This window comes from Mus caroli, unplaced genomic scaffold, assembly GCF_978045245.1.
Source record: "Mus caroli unplaced genomic scaffold, Mus_caroli_1 scaffold_10, whole genome shotgun sequence".
Classification (NCBI taxonomy): domain Eukaryota; kingdom Metazoa; phylum Chordata; class Mammalia; order Rodentia; family Muridae; genus Mus; species Mus caroli.
The window spans coordinates 9,082,501-9,099,704 of record NW_028227265.1 but is presented as its reverse complement, the minus strand read 5'-3'; the positions used below and the strand labels follow the sequence as shown (position 1 = coordinate 9,099,704).

The 17,204-nt window shown below is 54.6% G+C and overlaps 1 protein-coding gene across 2 annotated transcripts in view; it reads left to right on the top strand.

Annotated features, from left to right (window-relative positions):
- Positions 1-17,204, top strand: part of Gse1 (Gse1 coiled-coil protein) — a 355,349-nt gene that overhangs the window by 126,912 nt on the left and 211,233 nt on the right. For both annotated transcript variants that reach the window (XM_021169947.3, XM_029480385.2), the window contains exon 2: positions 265-454. In XM_021169947.3, coding sequence (XP_021025606.3) covers positions 265-454 — 190 coding nt within the window. The remainder of the gene's footprint in view (positions 1-264; positions 455-17,204) is intronic.

Genomic DNA, 17,204 nt, shown 5'->3' with positions numbered 1-17,204 from the left:
CTGGCTCCCTCGTAAATCCTCACCAGGGTGGCTGTCAGAAGCTAGGGGCTTCTGCGTGTCAAGACATCAAGAGACGGGACACGCACAGTATTACAGTGTCTGGTGTCAGCCTGAGGTTCCTGGCCAGACAATGAGAGTCCATAGTCTTCGGTGTCATGCCAGCTCAGCTGAACTGCTGACCGGAGAGGTCAGGCCACAGTGAGGGGGAAATGGAAAGACAGCCCAAGGCCCCTCTCCTTTCTGACTCGTTTGTCTTCCTTACAGGTTACCTCAGCTCCCCTGGAGGCACCTGCAATTGTCCATGCTCCTGCATCAGAGCCCGAGCTACAGCCAGTGCCCCCCACAGACAGTCTATCCAGGGGCATCAGGACCACCCAGGAGCCGCTGCCAGTGTCGAGCCAGCAGAGCAGCCGGGACAGCTGGGATGGAGATGGCGTAGACCTCACAGCTACAGGTAGAAGAGCTTCTTGCGTCTCTCCACATGGGGGGCTGGGCCTGAGCCAGCCCATGGGCTGCGGCTCTGGAGGCTGAGTTGGGACACTGAGTTCAGAGCTGGGCTCCACCTCAGGTCCTCGGCGTACGGGGCTCAATTTCTGCTTCTTGGGGCTTGGAGAATTCTCTTCATGCTCTGTGATGACTCTGCCTGTGCGGTGGCTGTTCATTCATGCTTGTAAACGTCACTGCAGCAAACTTTGAGCCTGCAGGTAGTTTCTGCGGGAAGTGGGTATGAGAACCAACTGACCTAGTCACCTGTCAAGGTTTCCGTAGTGCTGGGCTAGCAGGGAGGAGGACGGCTGTATTGAGGCTTCCCGGGTTGATGGCCTCTTATCCCTCTGTTGTTCGGTGGTTTTCGAGGGAACTGTGGCTAGGGTGGCCCTCCTGAACCCATCAGCCACTCGTGTGCTCCTGAGGCCTTCACTGTAGGTTCTGAAGATGCAGTGGACACTTGTATCCTTAGAGTCTCTTCTCAAGGTCCTAGGGATGCCTGCAGGGCCACCGTAGGAGGGGGATGGACTAAGGAGTACCTGTGGGAACCTGGTCTGTGCTGTCCCTGGAGAGGAGTGGAAACTCAGGGGCCCGACAAGCCACTGAGATGATAGAGACCTGCCACATAGCTTGTTAGAGAACAGCAGGAGTTGGGGCTGAGGGCGGTGACATGCAGGCCAGAGATCGATCGTGTGGCACAGTAGGTTGGACCACTACGGGCCCAGGCTTAGATCTGGAGTATTCATCTTTCAGTTACATTCTCCTTTCTTCTGTGAGATGGACTCAATCCTCGGGTTGACCTGACAGACCAAGTGCTTATGCCTTGGGGGCCTCAGGGGCTTCAGACACTAGCAGGTGTGTACAGGGTGCCCATACAGAAAAGGGGGGGTGCAGGGCAGATGCTGCCAGAGACTAGCACCCCTTTTTCCCCACACTCACACATTCACCCAACACACTCAGAACCTTACATCTGTGAACAGCCATGGCAGCAGGTAAGCCTGGCTTCCACAGCCTGTGGCATCTGGTACCAAGGGAAGTGCTGTCTGTGTGTGAGCCTGGGCACTTAGCACTGCTGGCTTCCCCAGGTCAGTGGGCAGAATGCTATGCTTGCCTGGACCGCACTTCCCTTGGCACTCCCTTTAGTTCCACAGGCATGTCCTGTAGAAACCAGGGTGCTCTGAATTGATAAGAGCCCTCCAAGGTCCAGGACACCCCTTTCTGGACTGTGTCTTAAAAACACCCTGTCTCTGCATTTCCTACCCACCCCTCCAGGGAAAGTCTACCCTGAGATGTGTCCGCAGGGGCCCAACCATGTTCCCGGTGAGGGACAGGCCAGCCCCTTATGGAGCCAGCCAGTGTGTGGGGAGAGGTGCACTGGAGGCTTTGGGCTAAGGGGCCTTCAGCAATCCCGTTTCCTGTACTGAGTCTGTGAGATGTGCCTGGTGGCCGGTAGGCCATAGTCTTCTGTGATACTCAGGCAAGCAGAGGCTTGTGTTTGTTTGTGTGTGTGTGTTTGTGTGTACGTCAGCACAACAGTGTGCAGTAGGCTCAGAGAGCCTGAGGCGCCCACCCTTGCCACACAGCAGTGGTGGGGTACTGGAGTTTGAGCCCTGTGTCTTGCTTCTACCACCTGCTTCAACTCTAATCCAGAAAGTGCCAGGTCATAAGTTTTGGGGGTGACATTTCAATTTCCAGTAAGGAGCTCTGCTTGGGATGTTTGGATAGGCGTTGTCACTTCTGTGTCCCCAAAGGTAACTCCTAGGTGGTTGGTTACACACTGACCTGCTCTGGAGGCTGCCCTGGGTGGGGGAGGGGGAGAGGAGGTGGGAGGAGTGCTCCCTGAGAGTCAGGAAGCCAAGGTACAGGGTCAGGGGGCACAGCCCTGCTGTCTAAGCAAAACAAAGCTGGGGGCCAGGTCAGTAGACAAAGAAGACTGGCTGGCAGTCCTGCCCTGCAGTGACAGGCTGAGCAGGGCACCGGGGCCCCGTCTGCCAGCTGCTCCCACCAGGATGGATGGCCCAGGGCAGCTTCTAGCCGTGAAGGCCAGGAACATGGCCTATAGTCAGGTCCCACGGGGGCAGCTGCACGGCTTGGAATCTGACGGTGACTGATGGATTATCATACACCTGCCACCTCTCATCCAGCAGTGGGCGGCGTGGCTCACACCAGCTGTGCACTGTTTGCCTGCGGCAGGGCCGGTCACATGGGCCGTGGTGATGGGTTACATGTGGTACACATGCAAACATGTGCATAGATACACACAGAGACTATGGATCAGATCCTCCCCACCACGGACAAATATATATAGCACCAATGAGTGTACTTGTAAATACAGGTGCTCAAACATGTGGGACAGATATGGACATGCGTACACACACGTGCGTTCATACCAACACACAGGGATACACCAACACAGGTGCATACATGCAAATACCAAGATGAAAAGACTACAGAGCACAGAGAAAGATACGGGCCTCACAGACTCACCGACACCCGAACGCTTGCATAGTATGTGGGTGGGAAATCAGTCCTCCTAGCAGAGATACGCACAGGCCTCATGACTGTATCATGAGTGTGTGCATAGACAAAGTCTAGACCCTGTACTCCACAGAAACCAATATCCACTCATAACCACAGGTGATACACAGCACCCCTATACACATCTGAAGCACACAGGGGTGCACACACAGACTCCTTCCTGCTCAGCATGCGGACTCCTGCTCAGGACACACTCTCATGCACACACACACACACACACACACACACATGGACACGGACATTGCATGCACATATACGTGCACATACACACCAACGTAGCCCATCTTTTTAGAGCTTAGCTACAGGGAAGTCTCTCGAGAGCCCAGCTGTGGTGGCTTCAGCCAGTTCTGACTTGCATAGTCCTCTCTGGGGGTGGTTGGTCAGGGCAGGAAGGGGACATCTACTTCTTAGCAGGGCTGTAAACACCTCAGCCAGCCAAGTGTTCTCTATATGGAGCTAGTTGAGGAAAAGGCCTTTGCCAGGCCAGGATGCCCAGGAATTCTTGTGCAAAGCAATGAGTTTGAAGCCACTGGGTTTGACCCACCAGGGTTCATAGGATTTGGTGTCACTTAGGGAACAGGGCCACCTCTGTGTCAGGGATGGAATTGTCCCTGGTGAAGCTTCCGGGTAGCTAAACTTTGTGTGGGCAACGTTGACCCGGGCGCTGCACTAGGAAAGCCACTGCTGGTTGTAGATCCAGTTCTGGGCTGTGGACCAGCACCTGCCAGGCACCTTGGGCCCACTTCTCCATCCTGTGAGGACTATGGTGAACCAAGCCACAGTTCCTTTAGCTAACAAGGCCCAAAGGAACCATAGCCTGGTGTGTAGTCCCTTCTGCAGAGAAGAGTGTTATTTGGAGTCCTGTGTGGGGCACTTGGCTCTGTTAACAGCCTTGAGCCTCTAGTTGGAACAAGAGCCGTTTTAATGCGCATATGGAAGGAAGCTGGCAAGGTAGGAGAGGGCTCTCAAAGCAGTTGTCCTTGTGCTGAGCACAGGCTCCTTGGAGTGGAAGTGATTCTACATGCTCCACAATGACAGGAGGGAGACGGCCTTAGTGTCACAGTGGGTCCATACCCTAACCTTGTGAACTTCAGGGCCTCCCAAAGCCTCAGCTGCTCTGACTGCAGAATAGCCACCGTGAAATGAGGCCATCCAACTGAGTCGGCCTCAGGGGCATGATGGTGACACAAACGCTAAGACGCCGTGATAGCTTCCAGGCAAGGCTGTGTAGGTTACGCACTCTACAACAGCAGTGTGTGTCATTCCTGACTGTCCTTCCTGCATGGCCGTGGGGGTGGCCACCTGCCCTGTTAGACTGATGGTGGCTTTGCATGTCATTTCTGGGTGGTGTAGCAGCCTCTCCTGTAAGGAGTTTCTCATATCTGCAGAGACACTAGAAGCCACAGTCCCCACTGGTGATCCGAGCTGTGTGTACCCAAAGCCATAGCCAGCCACTCTGGTCCCAGCCTCTCCCTTTCTCAGCTGCATGCCAGCATCATTCCCAGCTGTGTGCATCCCTTGGATGGGGCTTCATGAGACCTAACTTGAGAGGACTGGGGCTTAGCTGTGTGCATAAATGGCTACCAGGGTTTGTGGCCCCATTCCTACCCTCTCCAGATGCCGGCATCCACACACTGCAGTGGATGGTGGAGGACCCCACATCCTCACTAGCACACAGGTGCAGAAGCCTGGCTGCCACAGGCTGGTTTACCCATGGGTACCATTACTGCCTGTGTAACTCTCTTTCCTTGTCACTGTGATCCTTAGTAGCCTAGGCAGGACATAGGCTCAAGGCTACTTATTAATGTGATCCAACACCTGACAAAGGCTGCTTATATGCAGGGAAGGGTTTCCTCAGCTCAGGGTTCCAGGCTACAGTGGTGGGGAAGACTTGGCATGAGGAGCAGCCGTCAGCAAGCAGGAGGAGTCACATGGCATCTGCATTCAGGAAGCAGAGAGGAGGAGACTTTCTGGGTGGCTCACTTTCTCCCTTGTATCCAGTCCAGGACCCCACATTCAGGTGGGGTCTCCCTTGCTTACTTAACTCAATCTAGAAAATCCCTCATGGCTGTGCCTAGAGGTTTGTCTAGTAGGTGATTCAAGACCCAGTCAAGCTGACAGTCAGAATTAACCATCACATTACCCGCCATCGGGAAGGAAAGCGGCTTCCTCGTGGACGGGTCAGTGAGGGCAGATGCTGTGTAGAGGCATTGAGGTAGGAGAGCTGTAGCCCTAGCACTGTCTCTTGCTGCACAGTCTTTGTTGCTTGAAGACTCCTCCCATCCCTCCTCTTGTAGCCTATCACCTAGCCTGTCTCACCCAGAGATGGCAGCTTACTATGGTTGCTGTGATAAATCTTTTGTTTTGTTTTGTTTTTCGAGACAGGGTTTCTCTGTGTAGCCCTGGCTGCCCTGGAACTCACTCTGTAGACCAGGCTGGCCTCGAACTCAGAAATCCGCCTGCCTCTGCCTCCCAAGTGCTGGGATTAAAGGCATGTGCCACCACTGCCCGGCTGCTGTGATAAATCTTAAGCTGGGCATATCACACACACACACACACACACATACACACACATACACACACACACACACACACACACACACACACACACACATACACATACACATACACACACACACACACATACACACACACACACACACATACACACACACACACACACACACACACACACACACCAGTGATCTCCACACTAGGGGAGTGAGGCAGGAGAATCACTAGGTAGCCTGGACTATACAGTTTCACCCAGATCTTACTGAGGTAATCCAGGATGGACAGGGTCAGTTTCTGAGAGGCTATAGGGAAAGCCTGGTCCTCCTTCTGGAACATTCCTTGGCCATCAATCCCCATGTCTATCTTCAGGGTCTGCAATGCAGAACACCCATCATCCTGGTCCTTGCTGATCCTCTCCTCCCGGGCTCATCTACCCTAATCTCCTGATAGCTGTCCTGGGACTGTCCTGGGACAACCTTGCTGCTAACCTGTCCCCCAGGCAGCATCTCAGAAGCTGCTGCTGCAGCCTTCACCCAGCTGGGCTTCCTGATCAAGACCGGGAAGCCTTATGGAGTCTGCTATTCCAATGACCCTAACACCGTATCAGAATTGCTGGGCTGTTCAGGGCAGGAGCAGACAGATGTGGAGAGGAATGCTCTGCTGTGGAGGTCCTGCTTGGGTGGCAAGGTTCCTCAGGTCCCTATCTGTCTGTCTTCCTGGCTTTGCCTTCAAGGTTCGGGGCTGACTTCGTGCTCCCTTGGAAGGACCTGGAAATCGGGAAGGCCCTCGCCACCACAGCTATGATAAGGCACTGTTGTTGACTGTGTTTGAGAAGAGAGACTGGGCAAAGCTCTGTCTCTCTGTCTCTGCACCAGGCGGCCACTCTCCTCTCTGCTTCCTGACTGCGGATGCCATGTGACTCCTCCTGCCTGGTCCCTGCTGCTCCTCCCACCCAGTCTTCCCCACCACTGTAGCCTGGAACCCTGAGCTGAGGAAACCCTTCCCTGCATATAAACAGCCTTTGTCAGGTGTTGGCCTAGGCTACTAAGGCCCCATTTCCTGGCTCTGAGGCTACCCTAGGACTTCCACTGTCCTCAGGCCCTGAGCTGCTCTGCAGCAGGGAATGGGATCTGGCCTTGCAGCATTCCTTGGGGACACCTTTGTTAGGCCTATGTGGGGACATTCATTGTTAGGACCCTGTGAAATTTACTCCTAGCCTGGCCCTTGTGGGGACATTCTTTAATTGGCCCTGGCAGGGGATACTCCTTGTCTGGCTCCCTCCCTAAGGTGGGGTTTGAGGTTCCTCAGAGCTTCTCCCTGCTTCTGCTGCCTATTTGTCTGTCTGTCTGTCTGTCCGTCTGTCTGTCTTCCTGTCTCCCACCTACTTCCCAGAGCTCTCTGAGAACAGCATTGTTCCAGGCCTTCTTTGTGGCATCTTCCTAACTCAAGACTGGCGCTGTATCTTTTTTGTCCCTGAGGGGTGGGAGTGGCTCTGGGTTCAGGGGCTTCTCCTGAGATCACAGGTTCTAAGAAACAGGTTCCTTGGGCTGAGCTGCAGCCGTGGAGAGGGTTTCTGGGTACTGGGGCTGTGTCTAGTAGGGATGCTCCTTCCAACTGCCCTTCCCACCCATTCCCCCCTTTGTTCCTGGCATGTGTTAAATAAGCTACGTGCTGTGCAGCCAGGATATGAGCATTTTCACACAGATGGATCTGGGCTTGCTGGGCTAAGACCTGGCTCTACTGAGCTTCTGGTATAAGCCGGATGTTGTCTCATGCTTTGGTTTCGTCATCTGGCACAAGGATGCTGCCCGACCTGCCTTAGTTAAGCTTTCTATCCCTGTGATAAAACACTTGAAAGGGGGCTGGGGGCTTACAGATCCAGTAACAATCCATTGAAGGAAGCCAAGGCAGGAACCTGAAGGCAGGATGTGAAGGAGAGGCTGTGGAGGGACACTGTTTACTGATTTGCTCAGCGTGGCTTTCTTAGAGAATCCAGAACCACTTACGTGGGGGTGGTGCCGCCCACAGTGGGCTTTACCCTTCCATATCAATCATCAATCAAGAAGATGCCCCACAGACTTGCCCACGGGCCATCTGATGGAGGGAGCTATCTCAGTTCCCCTTCCTAGACAACTAGAACTTGTGTCAGGCTGACCAAAAATTTAACTAGCACACTGACCAGGAGAAGACAAGAGGCGGCCTCGTCTGACCTGCAGCGTGACTCCAGCACACAGAAGGAGGGCTCTGACTTATCACCAGCAACCCTGCCTCTCTTCCTCCTCTTTGTCGGAATAATAGGCTCTAGCTGAGGCTGCCTCTGTCGCCAGGAAGGCAGAGAAGGATACTCAGCTGGCAGACGGCCCATAGCGGCATGTGGAGGGCTGAGCATGGCAACACCAGGCACAGACAGGTTCTGCCTATGGTTGGGGAGCCACAGCTGCTCCGGGGATGCAGAGGGGGACGCTGCTCCCTACACGTTGCCCCCCCCCCCAGTACCCTCCTCTGCAGTAGGACCTCCCGGGCACCTGCCATACACCTCGCTATACCTTCCTCTCCCTTGGGTGCTACCAGTGGAGCTGGGATCCAATGCCTGGCTCCCACTCGCAGTGATTTTTATCTTATTGGGCACATCTCATAATGCTGGAAGCATGGCTTGCAAGTCAGGGCAGGAAGTCTAGAGGCCTCTGAAGGCACAGGCAGTAAAGAGGCCTTTTACCCAGAGAGAGAAGGCCTGGAGTCCCTCTGGGCACAGTGGGGCTCACGGGCAGAGACCAGCCGACCCTCCCTCTTTCTCCTTTCCCCTTCCTGTTTTAGTTGACATTTCATTCTGACAGAGGGTCTGCCCATGGTGCCCAGACTAGCCTGGAACTCTCCATCCTCCTGCCTTAGTCTCTGGAGAGCTAAGACAGCAGGCATGGAGCACCATGCTCAGCTGGGCCTGCATTCCAATCAGCACATTGGCCCTGGGGTGCTGGCTGAGGACTTTGGGAAACGCTGCCATCTTGTCAGTGTTCCTAGCACCAATGTCTGATGCTCCCTGCTGTGCCTCTTCCTCTCTTTAGAAATTGTTTTGTTGTTTTCAGTCGGGGGGGGGGGGGGGTATCTCATGCCGAAGTCCAAGCTGGTCTTGAACTCATGGCTCTGCTGCGGCAGTCTCCTAGTGCTGAGACATAGGCCCATGTCCTCATCCCTGGCAGATCTGCCTTCCGTGTACGATGGCTCCCCACCCACTGGGATGTACTGTCTTTTCTACACTTCCTTGGCTGGTGTGTAGCCGTGTGTGCCTGCCACCAGTTTCAATTTTCATAAAACAAAGAGGAAAGGGTATTCAGTGTGGGCAGCGGGGAATGGTAACCCAAGGGTTGGCTCAGACCTAGTGTCTTCCTGATGGCTTGTGATCAGGGGAGATTTCTGTGCCTGCTGTGCTGTGGCCCAGAAGTGCCACCGCCAACTGGAACTTCTACGCTAGGAGGTTGAAGATAGACATTTTCAATGACAAAGATAGATTAAGGGCTTGGGTTGGCGTGGGGTCAGGGCTTGGGTTGGCGTGGGGTCAGTTAGTCAGCATGAGGGCCTGAGTTTCGTTCCTAGCACCCACGTAGAAGCTGAGTGTGTTGGTTCACACATGTAACCCCTGAATTGGAGAAGAGGAGAAAGGATGTGACCCCTGAGGCTTGCAGGCCGGCCAGCCTAGCTCAGTGAGTGAGTCCCTGTCTTTAAAACATGATAATGACTGAGACATCTGACATCAGAGTCTGACCTACACAGATGTATGTACCCTGCCCCTCCCTGCGTCTCCACACAAGCACGTAAACACACACAAAGACCATGCTTGGAGCCACTGAAGTGACTTTTGTGGGCCCTGTGGGTGAAGAGTCATGGGGCCCTAGGGAGACAATGTTGTAACTAGCCTGGCCCACCCTCCTGAAGGCCACATATGTGTGACACTTTCCCTGTGTCCCCGGGGGCTTATTCCGTCCAGCGTTTAGTAGTTGCTCACAGGGTTGTAGCCTCTCTCTTCAGCTTCATTCCCATCTGTAAATGTTGTTCCTTCCTATTTGTGGGTCTCTTACCTCCACATGTGTGTGTGTGTCTGTGTCTGTGTGTCTGTGTGTCTGTGTGTGTATGTCTGTGTGTGTGTCTGTGTGTGTGTGTCTGTGTGTGTGTGTCTGTGTGTGTGTGTCTGTGTGTGTGTGTCTGTATGTGTGTGTCTGTGTGTGTGTCTGTGTGTCTGTGTATGTGTCTGTGTGTGTGTCTGTATGTCTCTATGTGTGTGTGTGTTTGTGTGTAGTTTCATGGGTGCTTAGCATCTCTTGTGTGCCTCAGATTCTTTAGATCCAGAAGTACACAAGACAGACTTGTGGGCCGGTGCTCAAGAACTCCAGAACTCCTGTGGCTGGCATAGACAGAAGGCCATGCTGGGAGAATACCCCATGGCTTTCCAGTCAAGTGGGGAAAGATTCAAAGGCTCAAGGCATGCTGGCTGGCCTAGGCGAGCGGGGTGGGGTGTGGGGGACTCGCAAGCTTTCACTGGGTGAATGGGAGCTGGGGTCTGTGCTGCAGTGGATGGAGGAAATTAGAGCCCAGGTATGTGCATCCAAGTGGCTTCTTATCCAACTCTAGAGCCTTCCTTCTCTCCTCAGGGCCTGGGCCAGTCAGCACATGTTTTGTACAGGAGCTCTGAGGGTTGAGTGAGTATTTCAAACCCCTGGTAAAGAAGCTATAAGAAGAGCTGCAGAGATGGCCAAGGGTTGAAGGGCACTAGCTGCTCTTCTTGCGAAGGGCCAGGGTTTAATTCCCAGCACCCACATTTAGATAGTGTCCAACCTCAAGTCACTCCAGCCCAGGGAACCTTGCGCCCTCTCCTGGCCTTCAGAGAGAGGGACTGCACAAAGGTGGTGCACTTCCACACAGGCAAAACACTCACGCCTAAGAAATAAAAACAAACAAATCTTACAAGCAAAACAAAACCAGAAGAAGCAATGCCTTCAGGAAACAGAGGACCCAGCGGTCATGGCTCGGCCAAGGGCACTCAAGGTCACAGCTGAGCTTGTGCCCTGGAGGATGTTCCTGGGAGCAAACACTTGTGTGAGTCTGGGAACAGCCTTCTTCCCGTCACACCGGTTTCCTGCGGTTGCTGTCACATGTCACCTGGAACTTAGTGGCTCCAAACGTGCCTCTTCCTTTTAGGTTAGAGGTCAGAGCTCTTGGCTGGGTTCCAGGCTAAGGCCTCACAGGCTGCTTCCTCCTCAGTGTGTAAGATCTGCCTCGAGCCTGCCCCAGCTTCTGAAAGCTTCAGCAGTCCTTGGCCTGTGGCCCCTCCCTCGTGTTTCTCCTTTCTCTCCCATTGTACCCCTCCCCAACTGGAATAACCCCGAGACCCCAGCACACCCATCTGGGTTATCTAACCTCTCCTTCTGCCTAGGGTCTAATGTCCCAGCTACAGCCACAAGAGGTCAACTTTGCCCTGTGAGGTGGCTCTCTGTTCACAGCTGCAGGATGAGGTGGTGTCTCATAGAGCCTGCTGGTTGGCAGTCCGTTCCAGTCAGCCTGGCTGGGCTGACTATGTCTTTGGTACGGGGTCCCTAGTGTCAGTGAAAGGGGCAGAGTGGACAGGAAGTGTGTCTCTATTCAGGCAGTTGCAGGACAGTGGGGTCACTCCAGAACTCGGGGGTGTGGTGGGCCAGCCTTGTGAGCTGCTGAGTAAGGACAGCCTGCATTTGGACCCCCAAATTCCTCTCTCTTTGCTGAGCAGGTCAGGGGTGGGGATAATTTCCTGCCCCTCCCAGACAGAAGCTGTGGATGTAGTTTGTCACTGGCCCAGAAGGGGGCGCAACCCAGCACAGCCAGAAACAGAAGCCTGGAGTGGGTGGGGTTAGCCCCAGGAACCAGGTTCTGCCCCTCCCCCTCCCCTGGGTACCTTGGAGACAGCAGGCAGATCACGCGGGTCCCCACCTCCAAATGCATCCAGAACATCGATCTACCTAGAACTTTCCCCTGGAACCCCAAACACTGCCAAAGCTGAGGCCACCTGGAGTGCTCTCTTTCCCCCAAATGCATCAAGATGGACGCCAAGAAGAGCAAGCCACAGGGGAAGCACCATGTGACTGGGGACTTTAGAGAGAAGGGAGTTCAGAATGGAGACCCTACCAGCTGAATAGGGCAGAGAAGAAGTTCTCTGGGGAGGGACCCAAGACCCTTGACCCAGAAATGCTGGAGTCTCCTGTCCCTCCTCCCTCCCAGTGGCCTGTGTCCCTTTGCATCTACAACCCCACCCCCAAGCAAAGAGCACTGACTAGGCTCTGCAACCCACAGCCCACCTCAGCCTCTGAGAGCCTACCACTTGCCTGGCCTTCTGCGCCGTGGAGCCTCCTCTTGTGGCGCCTCTTCTCCTTTCTCATCTGAGCCTCCTCCTCCTCCCTGTGTCCCACACATACGCACATCCGCACATCCTTCCCCAGCACCCCAGCCTTGACTGTGTTTCTTTGACCTTTGACCTTTGTGTTGATCTCCCCCCCCCCAGTGGTGCCAAATTCCTACACGAATGAGGGCTGTCAGGGTGACCCCTCTGTGTCTTAGGGCATAGCCATCCTCCTCTGTGCACAAAATGTCTTGGTCAGCCGAGCCTGCCAGGAGAACACCTGAGGCAGAGAAATCAGGACTATGGGGAAATAGCTGTCACCTCTGAGGGCCTGGTCCCCACAGAAGCCATAGTGGCAGTGCCAGGCGGGACGCTGGGGAGCAGGAGGAAGCCTGCCCCGCCCTGCTGGGCTGAAGCTTGTACTCAGCTCCAAGTGTGGACCTAGCTCTTAAAGGAGCTTAGGGGGGTTGAGAGAGGTGGATGGAGAGGCAGAGAGAAGGGAGCCTCTCACCGGTGGGTCCTTCTGCCCCTCCCATAACTGAGTCCACTGCTGTCCCCACAGGCAGCCAGACCAGGCTGAGCCAGTCACTTCTCATTGACCAGAGGAGCCCACGAGTGAGTAGGCCCAGAGTGAGCCCCAGGGAAAGCCTGCACCAGCTTAGAGGAAGGAGTGTGGGTCTTGGGACTGGTGCCCAGACATCAAGGCTTGTAGACGGATGTGGGGGCGACAGAGAGCTGAGCCCTGACTCAGGGTGGCAGTGTCTTAGCTCAGGGACACTGAGATGCATGTGGGATATAAGTGTTGGCCCAAGAGGCAGTATTTTGGGGTCCCAGATCCAGCCTAGCTGACTCTGAACGGTGTGGTGGGATATTGAAGCCAACCACGCCTACGGCTTGTCCCAAGGCACGAGCCTCCACACCCTGTGCACTGTGGAACAGAGGCTGACCCGAAGCTGACCCCGGCACCAAGCCTGCCCTCGGGCTCATCTGTGTGCTCCCAGCTCCTGAGGCCACTGAGTCCTACATTCCCTGAGCGTACCTAGCCTGGGACAGCCTAGGTGAAGAACCAGTGCTGACCCATCTTCCGGGCCACCCTCTGGTCAGGAAGCAAGGAGTAAAAGGCAGGGGTGAGGGCGGCGGTCAAGAGTGGAGCTGTGTAGGCCTGGGCTACAGAGCCCCCCAGAGGGTCAGAGGCATGCTCAGGGCCCAGGTGTCCCGTGCAGGTGACTCTGAGGTTCTGGTCCTCCCGGTCCCATGTCAGATGCAAGTGACATCTGACACTTCCTTTAGCACAGGCAGCATCGTCAGTGAAGGCTGCATGGAACCCAGGCTAGGGGCCAATCCTGGGTGTGACCTTCCTTTCCCTGGTAAGAGGTACAGTTTACAGATAATGAAGGGGACACACGATGTCTTACAGGGCTGTTTGAGGTAGTAAGGGACTAGTCCCTGAGAGTAGTCAGGAGGATTGGGTTTCACTGGGGCGGGGTGGCAGCAATGGCAGAGACACCAGTAGCAATGTTTGGGGACTCCAGGGGAAAGTTCTAGGTTCTTATAGGACATACATGTGGGCACTGGGACCTTGTTTTACTGGCTGTTCCTTTGTGCAACTGCCCTCTGCCTGCTCTGTCCTTGGCTCTGTCCTCCCGCCTGGGCTAACCTGGTCTCCTGCCTGGGCTAACCTAGCTGGCTCCTGGGCCTGTCCCTAGATTCTAGGTGGCCATTGCTTGTGTGGTCCTAGATTGCCTCAGACAGAAGGGAGGTGCTGAGCTCTGGCCTCTCGTAGGCAAGGGGTGGCCTCTCCCCAGCTCTGTTTAGCCCTTTCCGTGGTTGCCGTGCACAGCCTCCTCCTGTACCCCTGAATTCCATGTTTCCTTAAGCCTCGAGGGCAAAGGGCACCTGCCCTACTTCCTTGGTGTGAGCTGGGCATGCCGCCAGGCACCCAGGTGCGGTGGGCAGAAGAAGCTATAGGTGAGAACTGTGGATAGATGCTGATGCTTGCCAGCATGGTGGGTTTGTGAGCACCTCACCTGTGTGTCCTGCTAGCTGGGTGGCCACTCTGCTAAGCCACAGGGAGTCTGATAGAGATGGTGGCTTTGGCAGGGGATTGAGGACAGAGGAGATTCTGATGAGATTGTCACCTCAATAGCAGTGGCACTTTGCCTTCCCTTGTGGGGCCCAGAAGACCATGAAGGTCCTGTTGTCCCCCAGAGCCTCATGGTGAAAAGCATTACTCCTTATTGGCAGCCTAGGTGTACACCCTGGGTTTACCACTTAAAGCTGTGTGATTTGGGCTGGCCTCTTGACCTCTCTGGGCTTCTCTCCATCCTAACAGAGTTGGCAGTCCCTCTGCTGGTTCATGGGTATATGGGGCTAATGAGACACCTGACAAATTCAGGTCTGTTAGCTGCCAGCTTCCTAAGTTGTCCTTTTGTTGTTCTTACCCAGTGGCTCTTGTGTCTCAGGGCCACCTCCTAATAAACTCCTTCCCTGCCCCTCTGATTCTGTCTCACCATTCAAGAGTGAGAGGAAACACAGGGACAACACTGTCTTTGGAAGAAGGACCCCCCTGAGCCTCACCTGGTAGAGACAGCCAGCCAGGGGAAGGAAGCCTGGCTCTTTACAAAGCGTCAAGACAGGCAGCTGGAGTAAACACCAGCCTCACCCGGGTCACATGGGCGTGAATGGGCCACACAGGACCAGGCATTGAGTGGCCAGATCTTGACAAAAGGGGGCCAGCCAGCTTGGAAGCTGGAGCCCCAAACATGGCAGACCTTAAGGTCTCTTGTCCCAGCACTCCCAGGACAGATCAGGATAGCAAATTGTCATACAAGGCCACCTCTTGAAAAGGCAGCCCTAGCCGAGTCCTCTGTCTTTCTCCTTCCTTCCTTCCTTCCTTCCTTCCTTCCTTCCTTCCTTCCTTCCTTCCTTCCCTCCCTCCCTCCCTCCCTCCTCACCTTCCTCCCTCCTTCTCTCTCTCTCTCTCTTTCTCTATCTCTAAAGATTTATTTATTTTATGTATATCAGTATACCATTGCTGTATTCAGACACACCAGAAGAGGGCATCAGGTCCCATTACAGATGGTTGTGAGCCACCATGTAGTTGCTGGGAATTGAACTCAGGACCTCTGGAAGAGCAGTCAGTGCTCTTAACCACTGAGCCATCTCTCCAGCTCCTCTGTCCCCTTTCTAACATAGCCAGAGGAGGGAAATGACATTTATCAGGTCCCTCTTGGTGCCTCAGCTCCACCATCACCCCCTCTTGATAGAGGCAGAAATAGAGGCTCCCTAAAGGAGATAGAGAAAGTTCAGTTTTCCTTGTGGGCTAGTCCCCCGCCATGGGTCCACTCTAGGCCCTCGTGAGTCTCCTTTGGGCCTTAGCAGCAGTGACCCCATATCATAGTGAAGTGTACCCCACAACTCACAATCCATGTGCCCTTCCTACAAGGAACTGCCTGCAGTTGGTCGTATCTTCTCTCCTGGGAAACTCTTCAGGTGCCGACTTGGGGCTACCTCTGGGGACCCCAAGCCCCTGAGTTACTGCTGTCCTGGCCCTTGGCTTCTGTACCATGTTTAGGGGTGGCCACTAGGGTTGGACTGGGGTGAGTGCGGAGGCTGGATACTGCCTCTCATCTCCCTAATGGTAGGTTTGATTACAGACAGAGTCTGTGGCTGGGTAGTGTGGGCCACTTTGGGCTGGGGCTCCAGTCCCTGCCTGCCTGCCTGCCTGCCAAGGCGTGTGGTCCTGGCTGGGGACATAAGAACACAGTTCTGACTCTGTTCTCTGAGCCACGGCAGGCAGGCTGTCACCACAGTGGGCTGAGGCTGGAGGCAAGCCCAGAAGCAGAGGGAAAGTGCCATGACCCCTGGCACCCAGCCCTGCCAAGCAAGCCACAGGTGCCCCTGCCCTCGGGTGTGGGAGGAGGGCCCGCTGGGTGGAGAGCAGGAGGTGGGAGGGGTGAGTGGGCGGGGACAGAGCAGCAGGGGGAGCTGGGACACGTGTCCCAGCAACAGCCTGTGAGGAGTTGCTCCCTCTGTCTGTGGAGTGGAGAGCTCTCTCAGTAGGAACCCTGTCTTGCCAGCCATCTTTTGATTTTTTGGCTCTGGAATTCTACTCGATCTGATTGTGGAATGTTTGCCGGGTAGGGGGTGGGGTGACGTGGGAATGGCCACAGGGCACTCCTTTAGGAGCCGTACAGGGACCTGGGGTGTGGGGAGGAGATGGACTGCAGGAGACCTGAGGTACCTGTCTCTCTCTGGTTGCTGCAGTAGTCAGCCATGGTAGCCCTGGCCTCTCATGGCTGGGGGTTTGCCTTCTCTTCTAACCGTGGTTCCTAACCCAAGGGTTCAGGTTTAGATTCTGGCTGCTGCAAAGCCTGGGGGAAGCAGAGGTGCCAGTTAAAACGCAAGGCTAGCCAAGCTCGGTGGCATGCATCTTTTTTTTTTTTTTTAAATTACGTATTTTCCTCAATTACATTTCCAATGCTATCCCAAAAGTCCCCCATACCCCCCCCCCCCACTTCCCTACCCACCCATTCCCATTCTTTCAGCCCTGGCGTTCCCCTGTACTGGGGCATATAAAGTTTGCAAGTCCAATGGGCCTCTCTTTCCAGTGATGGCCAACTAGGCCATCTTTCGATACATATGCAGCTAGAGACAAGAGCTCCGGGGTACTGGTTAGTTCATCATGTTGTTCCAACTATAGGGTTGCAGATCCCTTTAGCTCCTTGAGTACTTTCTCTAGCTTCTCCATTGGGAGCCCTGTGATCCATCCAATAGCTGACAGTGAGCATCCACTTCTGTATTTGTTTGGCCCCGGCATAGTTTCACAAGAGAAAGCTATATCTGGGTCCTTTCAGCAAAATCTTGCTAGTGTATGCAATGGTGTCAGCGTTTGGAAGCTGATTATGGGATGGATCCCTGGATATGGCAGTCTCTAGATGGTCCATCCTTTCATCACAGCTCCAAACTTTGTCTCTGTAACTCCTTCCCTGGGTGTTTTGTTCCCACTTGTAGGCATGCATCTTTTGTCCCAGGTCTGGGGAGGCAGAGGCAAGCAAATCTCTGTGAGTTCTGGGCCAGCCTAGGCTACCTGGTGAACTGCTGTCCCCAAACAAACAAAACAAAGAATTCCTCTCCGCTGTGTAGCCTGGGACAAGTAATGTAGTTTCCCTGTGCCTCAGTTTCCTCTTCCAAGAAGTAGAGAAAGTCATGGAACATGGTGGCAGGCACATGAGACCATGGCAGGCTCCTGTGTAGGAAGCGGCTGCCCCTTCTCAGCTGCTCTGCTGGCCCTGGGAAAGGACCA